Below are 23,571 nucleotides of genomic sequence, written 5' to 3'. Positions count from 1 at the left end.
GGGGGCAGGGCTGTGAGGCTGCACACCAGCCCCAGTACTTACAAACACAGGGGAGGCTGAGCTTGGCACATCCCGTTACTGCCTTTCTCTGCCTAGCACAGCGCTCACTGGGCCGTGCCATCTGAAGCTGTAAGCAAATCTCTCCTGTGCTGGAAATCTGTGTTTCACTGCAGCATGGAAGACACACAGTTAGGACAATGAGAAGTTCAGCTGTTGAGTATTTTATTAAAGAAGAAATATACACGCCTCTCCCTGGCAGAGTGGAGCTACTGGCTCAGGGCATCTCTTACAACACGACCGCGCAGTGTTTGTGCAAACAAAAGAAACCACGTTTCTGTGGAGTGTTTCTGAACTGGGGTGTGATGGAGCACAGTGAGAACCCTGCCACCATGCTGGCTGCTGGAACACCTCCACAACTATAGCCCTGTCCCACACCAGGCTGCTCCTCTCATGCTTCACCACAGAAGAAAGGCAGCTTATTGTGCTTGACATCTGAACAAATCCTGGGTAGGAGACACTCACAGCTTGTGAATATTGCTAATTACTTACAGTTAATGTATCCTGACGACAGTGATATGAAACTGCGAGACCACAGGATCTTATGGGAAGCCTTGGTCACCAATGGCCAACTCCATTTCCTCGCACACGCAACAGGTGCCCTCCTGCCTGCAGAGCGAGGTGTGCTCTGCTCAGTACCAAGGATCCTGGAGCCCCTGCCTGTGCTTGGTGCCTACAGAGGGCAAGGAGCTCCCGGCCTCAGAAACAGCCTTGCTGCTGCTGGGATGTGGCTCCAGGAAGAGCCTCCCTTGGGCAGGAAGCTCAGACACCAGTGAGCATCTGCAGCTCTCCACTCAGATTACAAGTGAGAGATTAAATATGAATAAATGTTGTAAGTTTATATATAATGCTTTCTTCTACCTTATGAAATGTGCCTCGGTGGTCAAAGGACGCTAAAACGTTATTAGAAACCTTAGTTAGCCAGAAAGGACAACCCTGCCCTTAAAAAATAAATAAAACCTACTTAGTCCTACTACAGCCTTTGCTTAAATGCCCTCAGAAAAACAGAATGCTTTGTAAGTGCCTTGGGAGAACGCATCCGTCCATGCAATGGCCCAAGTTCCTCGTTTAACAAGCATTGCACTTTTTATAGAAGTCATCAAAACTATAAAACCTATTATTTTTGTCCGAAAGTGTTAGTCTAAAAAGTACAGTATTACTTTATAACCATTTATGGTAAACTCCTAGCACACGCGCATGTGCACAGACACACACTGTTGCCTAAACGTTTCCTAACGATACTGATTACAAAGTGTATAAAATTAGTCATACATTGTCAGGATACAGTGAGAGATGAGCCACCCTATGACACCGACTATATCTAGTATCAATCACTAAACTGTACATGTTTATACAGCCTTATATTCACCAGTGACTTGTGAAACGTAAACTGCAAACACACAAAGCAGTTCAGTAACGCTGCTGCAAAACAGTCATTACTGACTCCAACTGACTCAAGCTGACTGAAATCTTCCGAGAAAGACGTTTGTGTCTCATCCGGGGGGCTGAAACCAGCCCTCCAGCAGAACGGCTGCTTGAGGAGAGCTCTATTGAAAACCTGCTCTTGAACTGAGTGAGCCGAAGCCTCCTGGCCCAGCTAGGATGACCCCAGGCGGTACCGTGACCAGCACTGCCAAGTGCACGGGCTTCCTCGCACGGGCACCTCCACGCCGTCCCCGAGCTCTGCCAGCACAGTGGTGTGGCTCAAATGTTTTGTTTTTAATCTTTGTTTTTCTTCAGGCAAATGCGGGCCCTGAGGCCGTTTGGTCCTGAGTGCACGTATCTGGGCACAACCAGCGCGGCGCGGGAGGAAGCAGCGGGCAAAGCTAGGGGTGGGTTTTGCATGTTTGGAGGTAGTCACTGCCCTTCGCCTTTGCTTTACACCCCAGTCTAGATTGGTATTGGTACTGCCGCGCTTCCTCCCTGCCTGCTCCCCCTCCTGCTGAGCTGCAAAAGCCAGATCCCCTTCCAAAGATCCATGCAGAGGAAGGAGCGGCTGGACCCGGGCAACGGATGACCCTCAGGAGCAACAGCTGCCCTCCCAGGAGATTTCAGAGCCGGACCTAACTCAGCAGATGCTCGGTGCATAGCCTGGAGAAGTTGGAGGCACTTTGTGCGTTCTCTTGCCTGCCATACCAACCCACTGGAAGAGTGGTACCAACAGCATTCGAGAAGGGTCACGCCAGCACTAGAAAAAAGCATGGACCACGCGGAAGGCCAGAGACAGAAAAAGCCTCTTGTCGCTGCGCTTCGCATAGTTCTTTGTAAGAAATAAGGACAACTTGGTTTTGCTGCTCACAGGCGTGCTGCACCAGCTCACCCTCTGTGCTTTGAAGGCCCCCAGCAAACATCCCGAGTGCTGAAAACATGCTGAGTGGCACATCCTCGTATGAGAAGTAGCGTTATGATGTAACCCAGACCAAGAAAAAGGCCTTTTTCCAGCTATAAAAGTCTTAAGATTTATCACTACCTTACGTGCAGACGTGGGAGATCTGATCAGGCTGAGAACACGTTAAAATTGCTCAGGCTGCTGCTGTTTCACCAATATGCAAGTCCCGTGGCCGCGCTCCCATGAGGAATCCGAAATATCAAGTGCACTGGAAAAAAGGGATTGTCAGAAAAAAAACAAAATATAAAGACTACAAAAGCAACGTTACTGAGTGGGAACTGGACTGATCTGACACCAACTCGTCGGATCACACGGTGGTTTCTATAGTCTCAATCACTTCCATTTCACACTGCGAGGGTGACAAGAGCGGGCACTCATCTGGTTCCCAGCTGCTATCTGGGCTGTAGTCTTCTTCTGAGCTCAGCTCGGCCACCCCCTCCGTGTCCTCATCGCACGACTCCATGTAGTGAACCCCCACCGCATTGATCCCGGAGTCCTCAGAGCTGGAAGGGGACGAGCAGTGATCTGTTTTTGGTGTATTGCTCTCTTTTGTGATTAAGGCATTGCGAACAGAGACTTCCTCGGGCTTTGTCTTGTGGGGCACGGGGGGAGGCTGCCTCTGCACATAGCACATCTTCCCGTTGATGCATTTCACGCGGTAATTGTCAATGAAGAGGTCTGCGATGGTGCAGAACTGCGGGGAGTCGGGGGGCAGCGGGGGCTGGAAGACGGGAGCGAACTTGAGGAAGTGTTCGGTGAGCGAGACGGAGATCTGGATTGTGTTCGGAGACTCCCGAGGGCGGACGGGTATTTCGGTGCTGGGAAGCTGCTCCACGGGCGTCATGGGCTGGTAGACATATTTACCTGCGGGGAAGACAAAAAACAGCATTTTAAGGACTTATCTTTAAAGTTAGAAAGAAACTGGTAAGATGATGCTCACCTCTGGCAGTCAGTAATAGCCAGCAGTTCCTTCAGCCAGCAGCTGCTCTGTTTTCAATGGCCTCAAGGTGTTGGTTAGCTCTCTCCTCTTACAGGCTCTCTGATGCTTAACACTGCAGGTAACCGTGACTTCTCTCAGCCCAGTCTCGCCTCTCTCCCTGTCCTTGCTTCTAAGACGTCTGTAGGACATCTGGAGCTGGAAAATTGATGCTGGGGGTGCAACTGCATGGCTGAGAAGTGGGGCAGGCAGCAGTTCTGTCTGCATCCCTTTCTCGGGGAAAGAAACCTGAAGATGCTCAGCGGCTTTTCTTTTTCTAACACCAAATACAGAGCAATTCTACCACACATCTTTTGCACAATGATCTGCATTTCTATTATTGTTATTCTGCTTAACAGCGAGTCTCCCTGAGTGCAGTTCCATGTTCTTTTTTTTTCTGAGGGCTAAGCTGTATTTTTCTGTACTATAAAACAGAATTAACACGACTGCAACTGGAATTTTAAGACAGAAAATAAGGGGATCCCCATACCATAGCAATGCCTTTGACACTTTGATTATCTAGTTAAGTAATAAGAAAAATAGGATTATGTTGTCTATGCGGAGCTGAACCAAGTGTGAACTGAAGAGCACAGCTGAAAATCTCTACTAGAAGAAATAAATGCGAGAGCAGAAAATCAGTACTTTGTTAGGAAAAACTGAGAAACCTGAGGCTGTGCCAAAGACTGGAAAACGCTGTGTTTTATTTGCATGAAGGCCCTGAAAAATTCATGTCTCCCCAGGGGGTTCACTCACTATGAAAGCACAAATTTCCAGAAGACTTGCGAGTAGTGGGACTCAGAAGTGTTTTGATGCAGGAGTTAGGATACTGCAAATACCTCTTTGCAAAGGCAGAAAAGGCATCAAAGTGATGAAGGACTGTTTTGATGCTTGAAGCTCCCCAGGTAAGGAGCAGAAAGGCACCACAGGAATGGATCTGGCTGTGCTGTGCTGAGGAGCTGCAGCTTTCTGCCACACGTCTTTCTGGCCCAGGCTCAGAGGAAGCCTTTCTCCCTCAAATTGCCCATTCCTTCTGAAAATGAAAGCAATGATTGCTTCTGCTCAGATCAGAAACAGGAAGAAGGGCTCACTGCCCCTCTCCTCAGCTTGGGTGTCCTTCACAGGCACTGACTGCAATAAATTCTCAGCCAGCATGGCACTGGCCGTGGGATGGGCTAAGACATCCCTCCTCTTGGCTGGAACAGCCTCTGGGGTGTTCATCTGCTTTGCCAGCCCCAACGAGCCAGGGCCCACACATGTGCTGTGCTTTGCCTGCCAAGCCCTGGTACGTCACCAGGGGAAACATCAAGCACAGGAGAAGACTCTTCCACCCCTGCTGTGCCTGGTGTACTGCAAGGAAAACAGCCTGTAAGAAAACAGGCTGCGCTCCCCAGCTGGGACTTCCCAACCTCCATTGTCCAAGGAAAGCACTGGGGAGCACTGGAGCGTGAGAGAGGCACAACGTGAAGCTGGCAGATGCAGAGCGAAGGACCAGGGGAAGGAGCACCATGCACACTGAGAAGGAAAAACACCCTGGTTGTGCAGCAGGAGAGAACAGCCACCAGGCAGCCTCAGGAAGCAGTGAGAATGCTGCAGGAAGTGGGCATGGGAAGAAAACATTTGGTGAACAGATCTGACCAGCTTCACTTGAATACCTCATCAAGCAGTTTTCTCCTAGGAGCTGGAATGATAATTGTCGGAGCTGCTGGAAAAGCTCAGTGAAAATAAAAATGCTCTGTTTTATTCCTCCTATGTGAGTGTGGCTGAACGGCAGTTAGGAAACGCACTGCCACGCACCCCACTTGACATCTAGTAACAAACCCCAGCCTAAGCTTGCCGTGTCCTGGAGAAATGTAGTGCTACCATCAAATGCCTGCGCACTTTGACCACAGGCAGAGCAGAGCTCTTACTCCTGCACAGCACTCTGGAGCAGCAGCACAGCTATTTCTGCACTGGCAGTTGCTGAGGGATGTGGGCTTTGTTGCATTTTTCAATCCTTGCCCAGCACAGCTGCTCTGGGATGACTCTGCCCTACAGCCCAGCTAACAGCAGCCGCCTGCAGCTTCCCGTGGTGTGCTGTCTGCAGAAAGCCTTCCTGCACATCAGTAAGTGTTAAGCATGCTGCTGCCTTGCAAAGCAACACAATCAACTGATTAGCACGCTGCTAACTGGAATGGTGTCCCACAAAACCCAGCTCACAGAAGCTGGAATGTAGCCTAGATGCGATCAATATTCCCTTGTCTGAAACCACGGTGCTGTATTTATTGATATATCTGGGCCACTTCTGTACAGGCTTCACAACCCTTCCATGGACAAGCAATGGTAAGACACCACTGAAAAAGCATTTCCCAGCTTCTATTTGAGGTGTCCAAGGAAGGTGTTGGGAAACATTTTAATGGAACAAAGAAAAAACATACAAGACTATAATTTTCTACCTAACACAGCTGCCACATGCTGGCAAGGGCTGGGGGATGTTGGGAGAGCTGTAGGGGAACTGCCAGGTCATGGCTTGAACTGGTGATGGAGCACCTGGTGAAGGGTGCTCCATCAAGGCAAATTGTGTACACCTGTGGTCCTCAGGTGACCAGAAGGGCTGCATGCAGGGTGGAACCCCCTGGGCTCATATAAGGGCCAACCACGGACAGGGAGGCATCTCTTGTTGAGCTGGGTTGCTTCCTGAGGAGGAGTGCTGTATTGCCAGAGAGCCCCTCCAGCAGCTGGGTGAGTTCAGTGTTTCTTTCTGTATGTGGCTATTGGTCTACCTGTGAATATTTTGCCTGGTCTTGCTAAGAACACAATCAGAAGTGATTTTGCCTCTTCATGGGTAGAAAAGGAGGAAAAGCAGGATACTTAAGTTGTGGTAGATCACAGCACAGCTGTTAAAGAAAGCAAATATTCATCTGACCTTACTTCATAGAATCACAGAATAGCCTGAGTTGGAAGGGACCCACAAGGATGATGGAGTCCAACCCCTGGCTCCACGCAGCAGCACCCAACAATCAGACCCTGTGTCTGGGAGTGCTGTCCAGGTGCTTCTTCAGCTCTGGCAGCTTGGTGCCATGACCACCAAGTGCACTGAGAACCACTTCCAGTGCCCAACCACCCTCTCAGTGAAGAATCTCTTCCTCATTAACCTGGCCCTCCCCTGACCCAGTTCCATGCTGTCCTGGGAGCTGTAGCCGCTGTGATGCTTCTCCTCAGCTCCAGGCCCAGCAACCCAAGGGGCCTCAGTGCTCCTCAGACCCCTTCCCTTGCAGACCCCTCCCCATATTTGCATCTTCTCTAGACACCATCTAATGGTTGTATGTCCTTTTTTGTTCTGCGGTGCCCAAGTCTGGATCTCTGCAAGGCCTTCACCCTTGATGGAGCCAACAGCCCTTCTCCATTTAGTACCATCAGCAGACTTGCTCAGAACAACTTGCAGCCCTCCATCCAAGTCATTCATGGAAACATTAAGGAGAGGTGGCCCTAAAATGGAGCCCTGCTAGTGATCAGCCTGCAGCCTGGTGGAACCCTACTAATTACAGTGCTTTGGGATCGACCCATGAGCCAATGACTCGCACATCACTTTCTGTGTTTGCTTAGCAATTCGTCCAGAAGGATACTGTGAGGAAACAGCATCAAAAGCTGAAACCCCCCCAAAAATAATATCAACTGGTTTCCGTTGGTCAAATACAGTTAGGTGGGTGGGTTGTTTGGTTTTCTTTTCCTTTAAGGAAGATGGTCAGATGAGACGAGGAAGAAATTTGCTGCCTGGCTGTGTTAGATACAGGATGTATATGCACCTCAAGTGTTTTCCCTCTTACTGCTTGTCATGGGAGCACTGCTGGTTAGGATTTTCTCTGACAAAATGGCATCTCTTAAATACAGCAGCTCCCATTCCAAGGTCCTGTTTACAGCCATAGTCTGTCCGCTTCAGAACAGCAAACTGATCGCACGTGCATGGAAAACGAGGCGCTGGCTATGTTCAAACTTCAGATCTGCTTGCAGCCACACTGATAAGCAAAGGCAAAGCGATGGCTGGAAGGGAAGGCTGGCAGCGGGGAGCAGAGTTTGTTCTGTTGCTGCAGCAGCATGGGGCAATTCGTCGTGTTTCAAAACCGACATGCTGGCACTAATTTCAGGGTAGAATCCAACAGAGGCTAGCCTACTGACAGAGGATTTCAGGCCCATTTGTGTGACCTTACATTGGCTACAAGCACTTCCTCAGGTTTCAAGGACAAGTACTGCCAGGGTAAGGCAGAAATCACCCAAGAGGGAAAAGGAAATTTCCTATGCAAACTGACTTTCTGCATTTTTTGGGGGGGGTCTGTTACAGATTTCTTAGGTTTCAGTTAATTTTAGGGCAAAGTCTGTTTATTTTAGATTAAACTTCTGCTTTCTGAAGATGCTCAGTTAGCTCTCCAAGGGGTGCTGGTGCTCACAGCTGGACCTGTCAGGCTGAATCACGGACAAAGCTGCAGTAACAGCATCATTTATAACTTCTTACCCTACATAATGGACGGAAATGCATCAACCGTGATGAAGATGCTATGAAAAATTGATGCAGAAACTTAAAAATAAGACTGCCCACCCACTGCAGCTTGCATGATTGGCAGAGACGTCTTTTGAACAGAGAATTATCCAAATTCTCCCCAGTCCCCGCCTTCTTTTGTGATGCATTTTGGGCTGATAAAACTCCCCCTGAAATAAACAGCAACATTTTTGCTGACTTTAAGCAGCTGGCAGAAATCCACAGAATAATGTTTTGAGCACCTATTCTGACACACTCCTTCTAGTACTGTGGCATGTAATTTATTGCAGATTTATTTCCACTGAGTCAGTTGGAGAACTCTGGACTGAGCTCTGCTGATGGCTGCTCCTGTAAATTACATCGTTTTGCACAAATACAGATGCCAGACAGGCACTGCATCACAACTTGTTTCCTGGGTCGTTTGCTACATCTGCCTACACGGAAGATGGTATTTTGGTGAAGGAAAATTACAGCTTGTGCTGAACATGTTGGGTTCTGTCCAAAAAAACCCTTAAATATCAGAGTTTAGTGAGAAGTTTGGGAAGGCCTTCAATGCTGTACTGCCTGCTATCGAGTGAATGCTGCAGTTCCACCAACACAGCACAGGGCTGTGGGGAAGCAACACCTGGTTTGGGTCCTGAGTGCAGAACATGATGTGCATGAACTTCAGGCTCTGCCAGAACTGTTTTCATGGTGAGTCTCAATCAACTGTGACGGCCATGTGTTAATGACCACTGTAATGAAGCACATGGCAGGCACACAGCATGCCTGTTTGCCACCACTGCAAGCTTGTGCCACTGCCATTGCTTGTGCTTTCTGCTGCTCCGTGCTCACGCTGCATTGCTCTGCACAAACACTTCACCTCCTGGCCCAATGCTAATTGCACAGTGACAGCAGCCCAACTGAAAAGAATGATTGTTTCTCCATTTCTGAATTATTCAACTGCTGTGGAAGCCTAAAAACCAAATCCACTGGAGAATTAAGGCACAAAAGCCCAGTCAACTGCGAAGCAACCGCTCCAGGCATGGCCAAGGAGGTAAGTCCTGGGCAGTGCTCCCTTCCCTGCTTGCTGACCTCCAGCCCAGGCTCTGTGGAGCTGAAGGCTCTGCTACAAGGGATAAAGCTCAAGCAAACCCATACCACTTGGGGAACATTCTATCCCCAGAAAGTAGGCCTGCTTCCATAAAAATTATATACGTAAAGTCTCTTTGCAGCACCAATTCCCAGAGCTACGTGGTACATTGGTTGGAGGGTGGATTATGGTGTCTCCTGCATGTGAAAAATAAATAAGGGCCCTGAGAAGTAAGCCATGAGGTCATCTCCCTCTGATTTTTTGCTAATTGAGCAGTCTGCATGCATCATCACTGAACAGACGCAGCAGTAATTTCTGTGGCTAATGCAAAATAACTTAACCATGAAATAAGCAGAGGTGCTGCTTAAATATTTTATTCCCCCCTTCTCTTTGTCCCAGCGTTCTTGTTTCCCCCTGACACTAACATGCCTGGCATGCAAAAAGAAAAATTAAGGAAATCCACCTTTGAGCAGCGAGGTTTCTCATAAAGCCACCGCTGTCACCCTCTCAAAATGACACCTCTAAGGATTTTTCTTAATAAACAATGGGTGCACTGCAGTTCAGAAAGATGACAAAAGGTGGTTCTGGACCATAGGTGTCTAAGTCAGCAGTACATACAGCATAGCAAACATTTGTTTTTAACCATCTTTTAACCAGTACACACAAGCTTTTTTCATACGTGCGCTTTCTTTTGCAGCTGCCTGGGCAAAGATGTCTACATTTCCCCCTTCCTGCCTCAATCTGCCAGCTCACCTACTCTCCAAAAACCCACAGGGCTAACGAGGACCTGCCATCTGTATATTACTTAACTAATGAAAAACTGGCTCAGGTTAACCAGCGCAGCTCAGGACCTGCTGCCATGCCTTGGAGCTGGCTGAGCACTACGGCACCTGGCTGAGGTCTGCTGGAGGAGAATGGACTCTGATCACAAACATCTCAGTGCCTTGGATGTGTGCATGATTCTGCTTGGCTCTACACTCTCATAATGGTCCCAGCAATGTTCGGTTGCAAAGGCAGCAGGGAATCCTGCTTCTGCAACACAGGGCTCTGCTGGTGCTACGCTGGGCCTTGCCAAAGACATCAGCTGACGTGGGAAAGAAGTCAGCCCTGCTACAAAGAACATCAGTGTATGAGATTCTTGTTGCATACCACACAGCTCTGAAGGCGTGAAGGGCAAGCAGGCGTTCCAAAGGCACGTGTCAAGGGAGAAATTGGAGTGGAGGATTTCAATGTTAGTGCAAGGAGAGCTCACACCCCTGCATGTGGGGAAAGCCCTGGAGATCATCAGCCTTTCAGATCCTGGCCTTTTTCTTAGCAAAAGATGGAGAACTGGGATGAAACACTGCTTCCCAGCCCTGCAGCTGCCACAGGGACACCGACTGCCTCCCTCCTTCCTTCTCTGTCTACTTACATGCACAGCTTGGGACAAAAAAACCTCTGCAAACCATGATCAGCCTCACCATAAACATTCACCAAGGACTGTAATAGTTCCAAATTACACTTTGCTTAGAGCACAGTTAATAGCTTTTTCAAAGAGATGAGAACAAATGGAAGGGAGAACCTAGAGTATGTTTACAGATGTCGCATGAAAAAACACTGCTAACCCAGTTTCCATTTCCTTCTATTAGATGAACAGCTGGTGGGTTGTACCTCACAGAACAGAGGAGTGCACTGGGAGTGTGAGACATGGAACGAGCCACCAGGAGAGGAGAAAATTATTTCAGGACAGTGAGGCACTGCCAGATCTACAGTACGAGCCCAAGCAGAGCTGAGCTGTGCTACTGGGGGCTGCAATGAAGCGTAACTAAAATGCTTGTCAACGTTGAAAGATCCTCATATGTAAAGGTATGGAATGCTTGAACAAAAGTGATACTTCTGCTCTGCACTTTTTCCAAGCAAACTGAGAAAGCAGAGAGATTGTTCAGATAGATTTCTAATAGGGAGAAGGCAGAGCACACAACGCTTCCAGATGGAAGGTACAGTGGGGGATCACAAAGTATAGGGGCCAGCTCTGCAAAGGCACTCCTCTGACCCCAACCCTGGAGCTCAGGCAGCAGGATGCACCGCCAGGAGCAAGCAGCCTCTTCTTACACCTGCAGCACAGCACTGTGTGATCTGCCCCATTCCCAACCTCACCCAGGCACAAAAAAGAACCAGCCTAGCGCTGCTGCTTCACAGTGGCTCCCCAGCAGTGATTCTGTACAGTTGCCAATTCCCTTCTCGCATGAAGGAGAGGTGTTCCCTCTGATTGCTGTATGGTGAGAGACAGCTGTGACAGCCCTTGACTTGACGAGCTGTAAGCTTTTCACAGAAATCCAAGAAAGGGGAAAAATAAGGTTTTTTTTCTTCCTCGTAATATGTATTTTGATGCCCTTTTGTCTTGATTTGTTTTAAATACAAAAAAAAAGGATCGTGGTTTTACATGCTGTGAGCGTTTCAGGGTTCTCTTCACGCTTTCACTCAATAGCAGGTTAACTCTTCAATGCAAACAGAGCCTGGAGCTTCCTTCTACCACTGCTGCTCCTTCATTTCTTACATGGATTTACCAGACTTAAAGAAATAGCAACACTGGATTTGGAAGTGTTTCAGGCAGCCGTAAGCCCTCTTAAAGGAGCCATATCCCCATGAGGATGGCAGCTGTGCAGCGGCCATCACTATCTGAACTCTGAACCCAACATCCAACAAGCCTTTGCAAAGCTGCCCTGCAAAGAGGAGCAGCCTCTTTTTGCACGTCTCTGAGAAATTCTATCCCCCAACTGCCGCTCGATATTTGTTAAATTCAGTACAGAAAATAGCAAGAAATGGCTTAGCGTTACATGTTTATTTTACAAAACCATCCCTGTGCACCATCTGCTCGAGATTCAGCATCCCATCATTTTCATGCAGACGGTGTGCTGATATGGTAACAGAGCAGGATAACCACAGCTCAGCTTCAAACGCTACCTCCAAAGAACGGAGGCATTTCCTGCTGCAGAGAAATACAGGCAGTGCAGACAAGCTACTGCCTTCCAGGTGCACAGCACAGTCTGCAGATGGTGCTCCCACGGGCGCCTCGATGAGATGGCAATGTTTTCCTGTGAATCCTTCAACAAGCAGAGCAGCTCAGTGGTCCTTGAAGGGCAAGTTCTCCCCAAAGGACCACGCAGGACTCTGCGCCCATAGGAGGGAACGGATGGCTGAGGCAGGGGGCTGCTTTCACAGCTTGGAACAGCTGCATCTCGATGGCTACAGCCTGCTGACAGGAGAAACAAGGGCATATGTGATGTGTGGCACTGGTGCCACCACCTTCCTGGTGTCAGGCTACAGGGTCTCCTGCTGACACATCATCTGTGCTGAGGCCTTGCAGATCTGAGCCGGACAAACACATTCTTCATTTTCATTGATGGGAAAAGTGTCCTCATCACCAGTATAGGCCATCCTTTAACCTCGTTCTGTTGTTTCTTCTAGTGCTTACCTAGACCTGTTTCCACTCGTACTTCATTCAATCTCATCTTCGTATTTCTGTTACAAAGCTCCACAAAACCCATTCTGGAGAATCTGAAGGGCTGCTCTTCCTGCACACACCCCAAACAGGTCACCACTCAGAGCTGCTGCATGCAGGCGTTGGTGTCAGCCCTCCTCAGAGGAGCCTGGGATCTAGCAACGCTCTACAAGAAAATATGAAAACCCAAGTGACTCCAGAGGGGGGGGGAGGAGGAGGAGGAGGAGGAATGCCACCGTGTAACACAGTGCTGCTGCAGAAGGGCTCAGAGCAGCTGGGTGGGTGCAAGCTCAGCACTCACTGCTGCAGCATGGTAAGGGAATGCTAGCGGAGGGATGAGAGCATCACCCTGGGCTTCACACCAAAGGCAGATCCCACAGCGAGCACCAGCTGGGAACGCTGAGGGCCGGTGGCACAGGGCAGGAGGAGCAGAGAACAAGGTGCCTTCTTTTGTCTGCCCAACTACTAACAGCTTCATGCCAGCGGACTGTGGGAAGGCTGCAAGAAACACAGCTCTGTATCAGCAAAGGCACTGAAATCCACACTGTGCCACACAACAAGAAGAATGAAGCAGCTGAAATGGCTGCAGGTGTGATGTGTGAAGCAGAAGGAGGGAAGACAGCAGGGTTTGCACTGACTGGGCATAGAAAGGAAATGTTTCAGGGTTGGGTGTAGGTGCTCAGGTAAAGCAGCAGCTCTGGCAGCACACATGTGGGCTCTCAAGCTCTGCAGCCATCAGTGAGAACAGGAATACAAACGTAAGCTCTTGTTAAAAGTGTTTTACAACATAGGTTATATATAAATTCCAACTGTTACGTTGCCTAAATTAAAGTATGAGTATATTAAAAACAAGGTGCAGTTGCCAAGCAATCAGATTTCACTTTCCCAGTAGGTCTCTGACTTCCAACTATGTGAATATACCAAACTATTGGCAAAAACATCTCTAAACTGCACCAACTGCACTTTCTAAATTCCGTGATCAGTCTCTATATAAAAATTGCTTATTGGAACAATCAGTCCTCATGAAAGCACATTTTGTATCTTAAGGACAGATAATCACAGAGGTGATGGAATAAAAACCACAACACACTGAAGCATATAAAAAATATACAGACAAAATGAGGCTAGATGGAAACCAATCTCCTGTCCATCAGCTCCTTACATCACTACAGGCTTATGCCATCCACCAACAGCTGAGCCCACGCTGCCACAACCACCAATTTGGAACATTTTAGAATGTTTGTGAGTAAAGCACTTCATTTTTTCGCCCTTCACTGAAACAACAGTTCCTGGTATAGACCTACCAATGTGCAGAACTCCGTCGACAAAGCTTGAAGTGACTCACAAGTGCAAGGCAGCTTCAGGTAAACTGAGAGGCATTACATAAAACACCTCAAGATGTCCATTCTGTGCTGGTTCCAACAACGTGAGCAGTGACAAAACGTGCTTGTGTTGTGCCAGGGAACCCGAGGCCCTATGCCAGGCTGCTGAAGCTCTCCTCAGTGCTCCCAGCAAACCCAGGCACACGGTCAGACCTGCAGGGTGTGAAGCAGGAAGGTGACAACCTCATGACTCAGTTTGCAATAGGGCAATGGAAGGGTATGACCATGGGCTGCAGTGAAGGCGTGTGAAACAACCATCAGTACCCAGGAGAGCAAAGTCAGAAGGCACAGGAATGGTAACACTTTTGCATTTGGGCACTTGACGTAAATACGCTTCAGAATCGAGCAGGAAAATCGATTTCCTCACTGGCAGAGTTCAGGAAGGAAGCCATGCATTTGCAGGGACACTGCAACCCACACACATTTCGTCTCTGAGCTGTTACTGTGCAGTGAAAAAAGTGCGTGCGGCCTTTTCCCGGAACAAAGACCCAAGAGCACAAGCAGAGGCTCAGCTTTTCTCACCAGCCCTGCTGGGAACACCCTGAGTTCACAGCCACACCAGCTGATGGGACACAGTGATGATCAACCTTCCCCTTTGAGGTGCTTGCTTACGCTGCACAACAGCCACCGCCCCCTGGTTTCAGGCTGGTCCTCAGCAGGCTTCATGCAAGCAGCAACTGAACCCTTTGCACACTTACAGCAGAGAGATGTCATTTATCCACAGCTCTCAGAGGCTCTCAAGCATCATTTTTTGTGAACCACACTGGGATGGACGCATTACGAAACACAGCTTCGTTGTCATGCAGGGCAAAGCAGGAGGTCCTGCCTGGGGGAAAGTGTGCAGGGATACAAGGCCCCTTTCTCCCACGGCTTCTGGAGAAAGAAATGCAGTGATTCCTATTCAGTCCTGTATGAGGCACTGAAGAATTAGCCCTGCAAGATGCGCTCAGAGCAAGTAACTTAAATTCAAAGCTTTTCTTGTGGTCTGTTCCTGCTAGGTGGTTTTGTTAATAATAATAAGGAAGGAACAGGCATGCCTCTAGGCACAGCTCTGCACTGGGGCAAGGAATAAAGAATGAATGGCAGCAGATTCTTTCAGAGGCACTGGTGTTTCTACACGGCTTGATGAAATCTACACATCTGCGTTCTCTTTCCGAGACACAGCATTAGCAGTCTATCCAAACCATGACTTGGGGATTGTAACTAAAGCCAGAGCAACGCAATTCAGGCCCAGCAAGGTGAGCCCGTGCAACTGCAGGTAGCTGTTTACCCCTAGAGTTACACGTCAGAGTATTTTAAGCTGACATTCTTTCCTTCGTTGTGTACAGCTTAGGGAAATGAAGCAAGAGTATCACAGGTCTTTCAAATACAGGTGAAGAGAAGATCTTGCACAGCCACAGGCACCAAATCCTCATTAAAAGTGTTTTCCATTACCAGCTGACAAATCCACCTTTGGGCGAGCGTAGCCTGGTGCTCAGCCTAATGCCTTGCTCACGCACAAGCATTTTGTCCAGATCCACAGACTTAAACTGGATGAACATTTAAATCCTTCTCTCAGCAAACACGAAAGAAAAATGCTTATTTCCTCTCGGATTTGCAATCGTTCTCCCACCAAAGCAAGGCATTTTGCAGAGAACACCCAGCCCCGGAGTTTCTAGCCCAACCACTCCAACCCCGACTCAGGGATTTCCACCAAGACAAGAGTACGAGCTCTTTGAGTACCCCAAACACAGTCTCATAAATTAAAACACAAGCAGTTACAGCTCCCTTTCCACATTTATCCAACAAAGCAATCCTCAGGATGCAGTGGTGATTGTGCTGAAAAATATTTTTTTTGTAGCTGAGAATTTGCTCTATCAAATAGCATTTCTGTGCTCTTCGTATCTGCTGACATACATCAGGCACTGTTATCCTATTGCCTCTTTGCTCCTTCTTGGACGTGGCAAAATGTCTCAGGGCCATTAAAACCACTGCCAAGGAAACCCATGAAAACAAAAACCCTTTTGGAAGTTGCAATGGACACAACTCTACAGAGCACCCAGGTCTGCAGCTGCCTCCATAACATGGAGAGACCAAGAGAAGCTGTCTGGCAGGCAGACCCAAATTCTCTTTCAACTCCCAGTGCACTTAAATACCTTCAATAAACACTTCAGCTCGCTTACCAGCGCTCTGTTACAGGAAACAAAAGCTGCCTTGCTGATTCCCTGCTTATGGCTCTCACTGGTGGACTGGGCGGGCTGGGGTCTGAACAATTACATGGGCTCCAATGATTGTTGGAGCCCCTGCTGACAGCTTCTGGCACTCCAGACATGGGAGAGATACCATAGAGACAGGACTTGGGTGCACAAAGCAGCGTGCCTGCTGCTCACACTGCTATGGAGCAGGGGAATACCAGCACCTGACATGCAGGGCCGAGATGTGCATGCTGCCAGGGGACAGGTAGGAGATGCTGTGTGACACACAGAGCCACTGCTGTCACCGTGGAGGGCTGTAATTGAGGCTGGCCTTGACAGAGAGCTGTCAACAGTTTTGTGAGACAGAAAACTAATGTTTTTATCTAAAAATGCTGTAAAATAGAAACACTGGTATTTCAAGCAGCGAAGAATGTAAGAAGCAAATACGGGCTCGGAGTACACCCAGGTGCAGTGAATGCACTGATGTGCTCTGCTCCACGGCAGCAGCTGCGGGAGGCTGATAAGCACCGCTCACTGCCCAAGCAGTGCAGGAGACCATGCGGCCCCAAAGGCACGGCTGGCTTGTCCTGCCCTGGGGAATACAGACACCCACACAGCAGGCACTGAGGAAGCAATGCAGCTCTGAAAGCAAGGAGAAACCCTCCCCTGCCTGTCACCGCCGGGCAGGAAACGTCAGCGTGCTCCGATTCTTTGTCCCCAGAACACGTGCCAAGATCTGACAGGTCCTTCTTCCCAAAACCACACAGGAAACATATGCCCTTCTCGGCGTGTCACACACTGCAGAAGCCCATTTTCTCCTTTTGGCTGAGGAGCAGCAGGGTTTCTTGCCAAGGCTGCCCGACCTCGTGCAGAAAGCGGCAGGTCAGGAGCTAAGCTGAGGGCTAACAGTGCCACTGTTACGTGCTGCACACCGGGGAGCAGGAAGCTATTCCAGGGCACACCTGCACATCTCATACACCACTCAGCAACATGTGAGGGGGAGCGGAGTGTAACATTTATTTGCTGCATCAGTTTTTCACTGTAAGATGAACACGAGGTTGTAGGAAACTAAAGATCTGCTTTTTGGGTGCTGAACCCGGGCAAGACAGTGACTGCTCATCTGCATTGCTCTTTCTGTGATTTATTATCTCTTGACACAACTGCTGAGCAGCGAGCACTGTGAAATCGTTACCCACAACGTACTGTTGACAAGTGCAACACAGCGTACTGAGAGCTGTTGAACACACTGCAAAATACTCAGATAAAAAACGAACAGTTGCAAGGGTTGCAAGAGAATTCCCTATTTTTGCACTGCCCAGGAGTGAAGCCAATGCTGTACTCACACCAAGTGTGAGGCTTTCTCCGGTGAGGTTAACCTTTAGGAAGGGAAATAAGAAATCACAGCCAAAGCACAGCAGCCAGGGAAGATGTAACCCCACACAACTGACCCCTGACAGAAGCAGGTAGCACTGAACACACAGTGTAGAGTAACAGCAGCAGCACAAACCTGCAGTGGAAATCCCAAGGCGAGGGAAGGCAGAAAAGCCCCTTGCTGCACACCCACCTCATTGTGTGCTCTTACACTGGAAAAAGTCGATCTGAGAGACTCAAGCCTCTCAACCTGCATCTAAAGAACAGCATGCCACAACAGGGATGGAGAGCAAGTGAACAGGAGGCTGTCACCCTGGCAAGGGCTGAAGGGGCAGAGTATGAGTAAGGCTGATTCTGACCTGAAATAAACCGCCAGGCTCAAACCAAGCGTCATACAGGTAAAACACTTGGGGTTCCTGGAGATGGTCAGATGCACGGAGCAGCCCGTTATCTCACTCACCAGCTGTCATGGCCATTTTACGGGCAGAGAAACATCAGAGGTAAAGAGAAAGCTTAAAGAACTGCTTGCTTCGGAGCCAAACACAATCGGCTTTGGGGAATTCAGACTAGGCTCTTTCTCAATTCTTACTTCCATAGCCAAGTGGCCCTGCAGTGCTAAATTGCTTCTGTCACTGAAGTAAGCAGATGTGATCCTGAATACACATGAGGAGACAATCTACTGATCCTGGCGGAGGTGAGCTCTTGTCATTTTTCAGTGTAAGTGCACTTTAACGGAGCTGACATTCTCCAGCACCTTGGACGCCAATGGAAAATAACACTTCAAGGGCCATTTTAATTGACATAGTGCTTCCTGTACCTCAACGCAGCTCTTAAGAGTCGCAGCAAAGCACTTGCAAGAACCCTCTGAGAATTCCTAAGGCAGTATTACAGCGCTGTGTTTATGGAAGATAACTTCCGATACTGCTTAATTGCATCTCTGACCTCTATATAATTCTCCATTATAGCGCTCATTCTTACCCCTTTTAAGTCCAACTCCAGTCAATCTGCAAGAGCAAGATACAAAGAGATGCTCGGCTCTGGAATTTGCATTAGGAAATAAGGAGCAAGAAGGCAGCACTCTTCTTCCTAGCTCTCAAATTAAACAGGAAAATGAGGTATGTGACTTCTTTCATCGAAAACTACAGTTCCGTGGGACAAACGCATTTCAAAGTTTCCTCAGTCGTACAGAGAGAAATTAAGAAAACAGTTGGTACTTCTTACAAAAGTTACGTTTATTTTTAATTCTTATGGCTGCCGGAGGAAGATGAAGGGTTGGGTGGCATCTCAACAAAAGGTCCTCCCAGGAGGGAATCAGCTCTGTGTCGCTCAGGAGACACATCGGTCTAAGCCCTCCTGAAGGCCTTCAATGGACGTGATTCCTCACCTTTTTATTCTGCTCCCTCACTTCATTTTTCTTCCTACTTAAACAATGTTTTCTAACACCCAAACCTGAAGTTCTCCTTGCCACAGGTAAGTGACAGCTGGTGATCTTCCAAGAGCACAGCTTTCTTTTCTAGGCTTCACAAAACTCATCTCCCCTCCCTCGCTCGGTTCTTTCACAGCCCAACTACTTTGCTTCTGTAAACCTTTTCTGCACTGATCACCATGGCCTCCTACAGAACATCCCCACTTCTGCAGCCTTCTGGCAGCGCAAGGCTCCAAACTAAACCCATCAGCCTGGTTTCATCATTACTGAGCTGGAGAGACTAATTAAATTGCATGCTTGCAGTGCTCCAGCTAATGCATCCCCAGTGAAGTGAAGGCTTGGGTTCTGTTTTTGGATTTTCTACCACAAAGGCCTCCTGCTGATGACGCATATTGAGCCCGTGATCCATCTTAATCCCCAGATCCCTCACTGCACTGTCACTCCTCCATGCTCCAGCTCTGCACCTGGCTCTCCCTTCTCAGGACCATCCCCAGCAGATAGCAGGCAGCATCTCCAGCTTGCGAACAGCATTTTGAGATCAGATCCCATCCTCCGGAGTGCTTACAAGCACCAAGAACCAAAGCCACAGAGACTGTGGAAAAGAAGAACACGTCTGGGTCACAACTTGAGGGCCACTGTCTCACAGGTGCAATGTCACTACCAAGGCATGGCATCCCTGTGCAACAGGTAACCGTGTCACCCCGCCACAGTGCCTGTTGTCACCATGTGCTGCTCACATCAAAGCACTGGCAGAAAACACAGTTGTTTCAAACTGGGCCCTAAATTAGGGTGAGATTCTAAAGCGTGCAATGAATTAGAAGAGAAGCTCCCATCCAAATAAGAAGCATCCTTTTAGGCAGACCCTTCTCCCCATTAAGCCAAATCTGGGATCCATGTTTCCAGCTCCAAAGGGAGATGCTGACAGAAGGAGAGCAGGACGCCAGGAGCCAAGGGACACCTCCAGCACCTCCAGCCCTTGCAGAGCTTCACCCCAAAGCCGCTCGCTGGGCTCAAAGCACTGCAGACCCGGCTACGAGCCCTGGGCCCCATTTCCCACCTCCTGCAGCCACGCTGCTGGCCGAGCCGCTCCTCGAGGGGAGCAGCGATTAATTATTCATCACCCCGTGCCCGGCCAGCCCCAGCCTCCATGATCACACACATCTGGAGGACAGACATTAAAGTTGTCCGGCTGCTTTTCCACACAGTTGGCCCGCCACTGGATGTCGGAGCAGCGGCAGCCCGCCCTACCTCACGCAAGTCGCATATTCCTGCAAAACAGCAGCAGACTCACGGAGGATGCCGTGCGGATCTCATCCTCCCACCCCAAGGACGACCTCACGAGGAAGAAGCGCGGTGCAGAGGCAGCCGCCAGAGCCGCGAGCGGCTCTCCCCCCGCGCCCCGCACCGCTGCAGGAGCCGAACCCGCAGCGCCCGCCGCGAGGCTCCCACCGCTCCGCCCCGCAGCCCTCAGCCCGCGGCACCCGGGACGGGACGGGACGGGGCGGCGGCCGCCGCGCAGCGCTGAGCCCCTACGACCGTCCGGACCGCCGGGACCGCGCGCTCGCTCACTCACAGTGGCACCATCCCAGGTGGCAGCACCAGTGCAGGCGGAAGCAGCGGCCGTGGCTGTGCGTGGCGCAGAGCGAGAGCCCGTCGCACGGCTGGAAGTCGGGTCTGCCCGCGCAGCTGCGGGCCAGCGCCTGAGCCTCGTCCAGCTTCTCGCTCTTGGCCGCCGCCGCCCCGCTCATGGCGCCGCCGCTCCGCCCGCAGCCCCCGCGCCGCAGCGGCCAGGAGGAGGAGGAGGAGGAGGAGATGAGGAGGAGGAGGAAAAGGCGCCGAGCCGCAGCGGGGACCGCCCGCCCGCCCAGCGCCGCGGGGGGCAGCGCCGCGGGCAAGGCCCGGCCGCCCGCCCCGACGGCTCCGCCCCGCCCCGCCTCGGCTCCGGAGCGCAGCCTTTGGGCGCCGCCCGGCGCTCCCGAGGGCCGAGAGCGGCGGTCCGGCGCGCGGCACGGGTGTCCTCGTGCGGGGCGGGGGCTCGGCGGATGGCGGGACTCGGCCGCGCTGAGGTGCTGCGGTGCCGGCAGCCCGCACGTGGGGAGCTGCGAGCGGCCCCGACCGCAGCACCGCAACCGGCGGTGGCCCCGGAGCGTGTCCGGAGAAAGGCGAGGAAGCTGGGGAGGGTCGGGCCGAGCGAGCTGGGGTGGATCGGGCTGCAGAAAAGCAGGATCGGGGGAGACCTCGTCGCTCTCTGCAACTCTTTGAGAGGGGGTTGTGGCGAGGTGGGACTCGGCCTCTGCTCCCGGGTGACAGCGGTGGGACGAGAGGTTGTGGTATAATTTTGGTTAATAACCAAATGTGGAAGTGCATTGTTATTTTCCAACATGCACAACTTTAGATCGAAATTAAAGCTGGCGGCTGCGCTGTTTGGCTTCATAAGAGCAGTGGTGCTCTGGCTTCCCTGTCAAGCTGGAAATTAGATAGTGCTTTTATTGCCCCTCTGGTCTGTCCGAGGAGAGCTGAAGTCAGCCTTCTGCTAGAATAGGAAGCCCCCATTTCCCTCATCTTTGTGCAATACCCACCAGCTCTTCATCAAACAATACTCACCTGCTTTCTCCAAAATAACCCCACACTTCCTCAGGGGTCTGTCCTTGGGGTAGGTCCCAGAGGTGCCCCAGAGCTGCGCTTCCCCGTGCTGTGTTGAAAACCAGGAACGTGGCTCATACCTGCAGAGCAGAGACACTGAGACTTTGAAGCAGCTGTGATGATGGCCCCTGATGGGTAGTGCTGACCACAGCCCTCTCCTCCTGCCCTGCTGTGCTCCCAACAAGTCACATAATGTTTCTGCTGCCATCCCTTTAGAGCTGTTTGCGATTGCTGGGGCCAAACTGGAGCTGGCTGAGGGTGGCAGGGAGGTTCACAGCATCAAACTCAGCCTGACTGTGCAGGAGGTGGGTGCCCAGCTGCTCTGAGCCTTCCTAAGCGCGGGTCATTGGTTCTGAGGGGGCTGTGTGGGCCAGTTGGATTTAAATGCCTCCAGGGTTAATGGCAGTGGAAACTGAGCTGTCTGAATGGCCTGTCAAGGCTTGGCAGCCTTTGTTTTGCCAAAATCTCACTGAATTCAGTGAACATTCAGGAAATTGCACAGCTGTTTGCAAACAGAAGAAAAACTGACTGCAGAATCAGGTATTTCTTTGACACTGTCCTGCTGGTTTATAAAGAACATCCTAAAAATTCCTGTTCCCTGGAGCTTGCCAGCAGCAAACAGGAAATGCAACTCAGCTCCCATGAGACCCAGGCTGCAAGAACTGCCTGCGCTGCTGCTGGCACCAAGCCTTCTCATCTCAGCTCCAGAGCTGCTCTCACACCCAGCTTGGCCTGCAAGACTGTTTTCCGTTAGAAAGAAATGCAACCAGAGAAGGTGAACTATGTGATCCAGAAATGAGAGTGTGTCTGGCAAGGCTGGAGTGCCCCGTTCATTTTGAACACATGCTGCTGTGCATGCCATAGGGCAGGGAGCTCTCTGCCTCCCTTTGAAGACCCTGTGCTGCAGGGGATGCTGATCAAAGCTAAAGCAATTCTCTCCTTTTTTGCACTCCCATTCTTTACTGTTTTGCAAAATGCCTGTGGCTGAACAGTTAATGGAGGCATCTGCTGTACTGGTAGAGTTCACTGGCTTAATTAAAGACATCTAACAATTCTCCAGCTGCATGTGAGAGAATGGAGTACTTGGAGGGCTGAGACAGAATATCCTCAACAGTGCTGTGCAATAAGTGTGGGATCTGCAGCCAGCAATCACATGAAGGAGAGCCCAAAGGTGAGGGATGGATTAGAGCTGGCTCACAGTGTGGGTATCAGTGCTGGATACCTGCAGTCTCAGCTCACGCTGATCTGGGTCAGATGTGTGACAAGCAAGCAGAGCCTGGGACACTCCTGTACTCACTGCTACTCATCAGCAAGAACAGTTTTACCTGGAAAACATTTTCAATAGGTATTTTCTCACTGAGTGAAAATAGTCAGGTAGTTTAAAAAGACAGCAGGGAAAATGAACCCCATCCCAAGGGGTTGAAGCTCAGCCCGTGGTGCTGGCGCTCTGGCTGTGCTTCCCTCTGGACTCTCCATGCTCTCACCCTCCTGCAGAGGAGCAGCAGAGGACCCAGGACTCCCACGTGCTCCTGCCGACTGCAGGATCCTGGTGCCTGCCCTCAGAGCCACAGCTGTACCCAGAGCACTGGCAGTTTCACTTTGCTGGCTGGAACATGGCAATCAATGCTGCGCTGCTTTGGTCAATAGGAATGTACAAATTAACTTGTTGGTAGAGTCATTATTAGTGAGATCGGCCTCTGTTCTCAGTACTTTCCTTGAGGGGAGATGAGAAGGGGGCTGGGCATGTCAGATGTACAAATGGGCTGTAGGTGAGACGTTTTTGGCCACAAACTTGATGTCAGCGGGGCTTGTTACCCAGAAACTACCATCCATCTCTCAGGCAGACAAGGGACATGCCCACCCCTCCTCACCCCACTCCCTCTGCATGCCCCTCTCCAACCCATCTCTGGTACGGGTGAACCCCATGGCAGGAGGCCCAGGAGAGGGCACAGCATGGCATGTCCAGAGCAGTCCTGCTGAGTGCCGTGACAGCCGCCAGCAGCAGCAGTGCTGTTGTGTAACACGTCACGCGGAGCCCCGCTCGCGTGGGGAAGCGGCGCTTCACCTCTGAGCAAATGCTGGTTTGCACT

The 23,571-nt window shown here is 50.4% G+C and overlaps 1 protein-coding gene and 1 long non-coding RNA gene across 2 annotated transcripts; one reads left to right on the top strand and one right to left on the bottom strand.

Annotated features, from left to right (window-relative positions):
- Positions 1 to 205: 205 nt before the first annotated feature.
- CUNH3orf70 (chromosome unknown C3orf70 homolog) lies at positions 206 to 20,586 on the bottom strand. Its single transcript, XM_042878438.1, has 2 exons — positions 20,412 to 20,586; positions 206 to 3,310 (listed from the first exon to the last, which is right to left on the bottom strand). The coding sequence occupies exons 1-2, from the start codon at positions 20,584 to 20,586 to the stop codon at positions 2,754 to 2,756; spliced, it is 732 nt and encodes a 243-aa protein (XP_042734372.1). The 3' UTR covers positions 206 to 2,753.
- Positions 5,572 to 11,827, top strand: LOC122183948. The gene is made up of 3 exons (XR_006180430.1): positions 5,572 to 6,140; positions 6,753 to 8,968; positions 9,702 to 11,827. It is a non-coding gene; the product is annotated as an uncharacterized LOC122183948 (long non-coding RNA).
- Positions 20,587 to 23,571: the final 2,985 nt, after the last annotated feature.

This window comes from Lagopus leucura, unplaced genomic scaffold (genome assembly GCF_019238085.1).
Source record: "Lagopus leucura isolate 7727_CA_CO unplaced genomic scaffold, USGS_WTPT01 Super-Scaffold_100021, whole genome shotgun sequence".
Lineage (NCBI taxonomy): Eukaryota > Metazoa > Chordata > Aves > Galliformes > Phasianidae > Lagopus > Lagopus leucura.
Note: the sequence above shows the minus strand (reverse complement) of the source record. Positions and strands in the feature narration are given on the sequence as shown.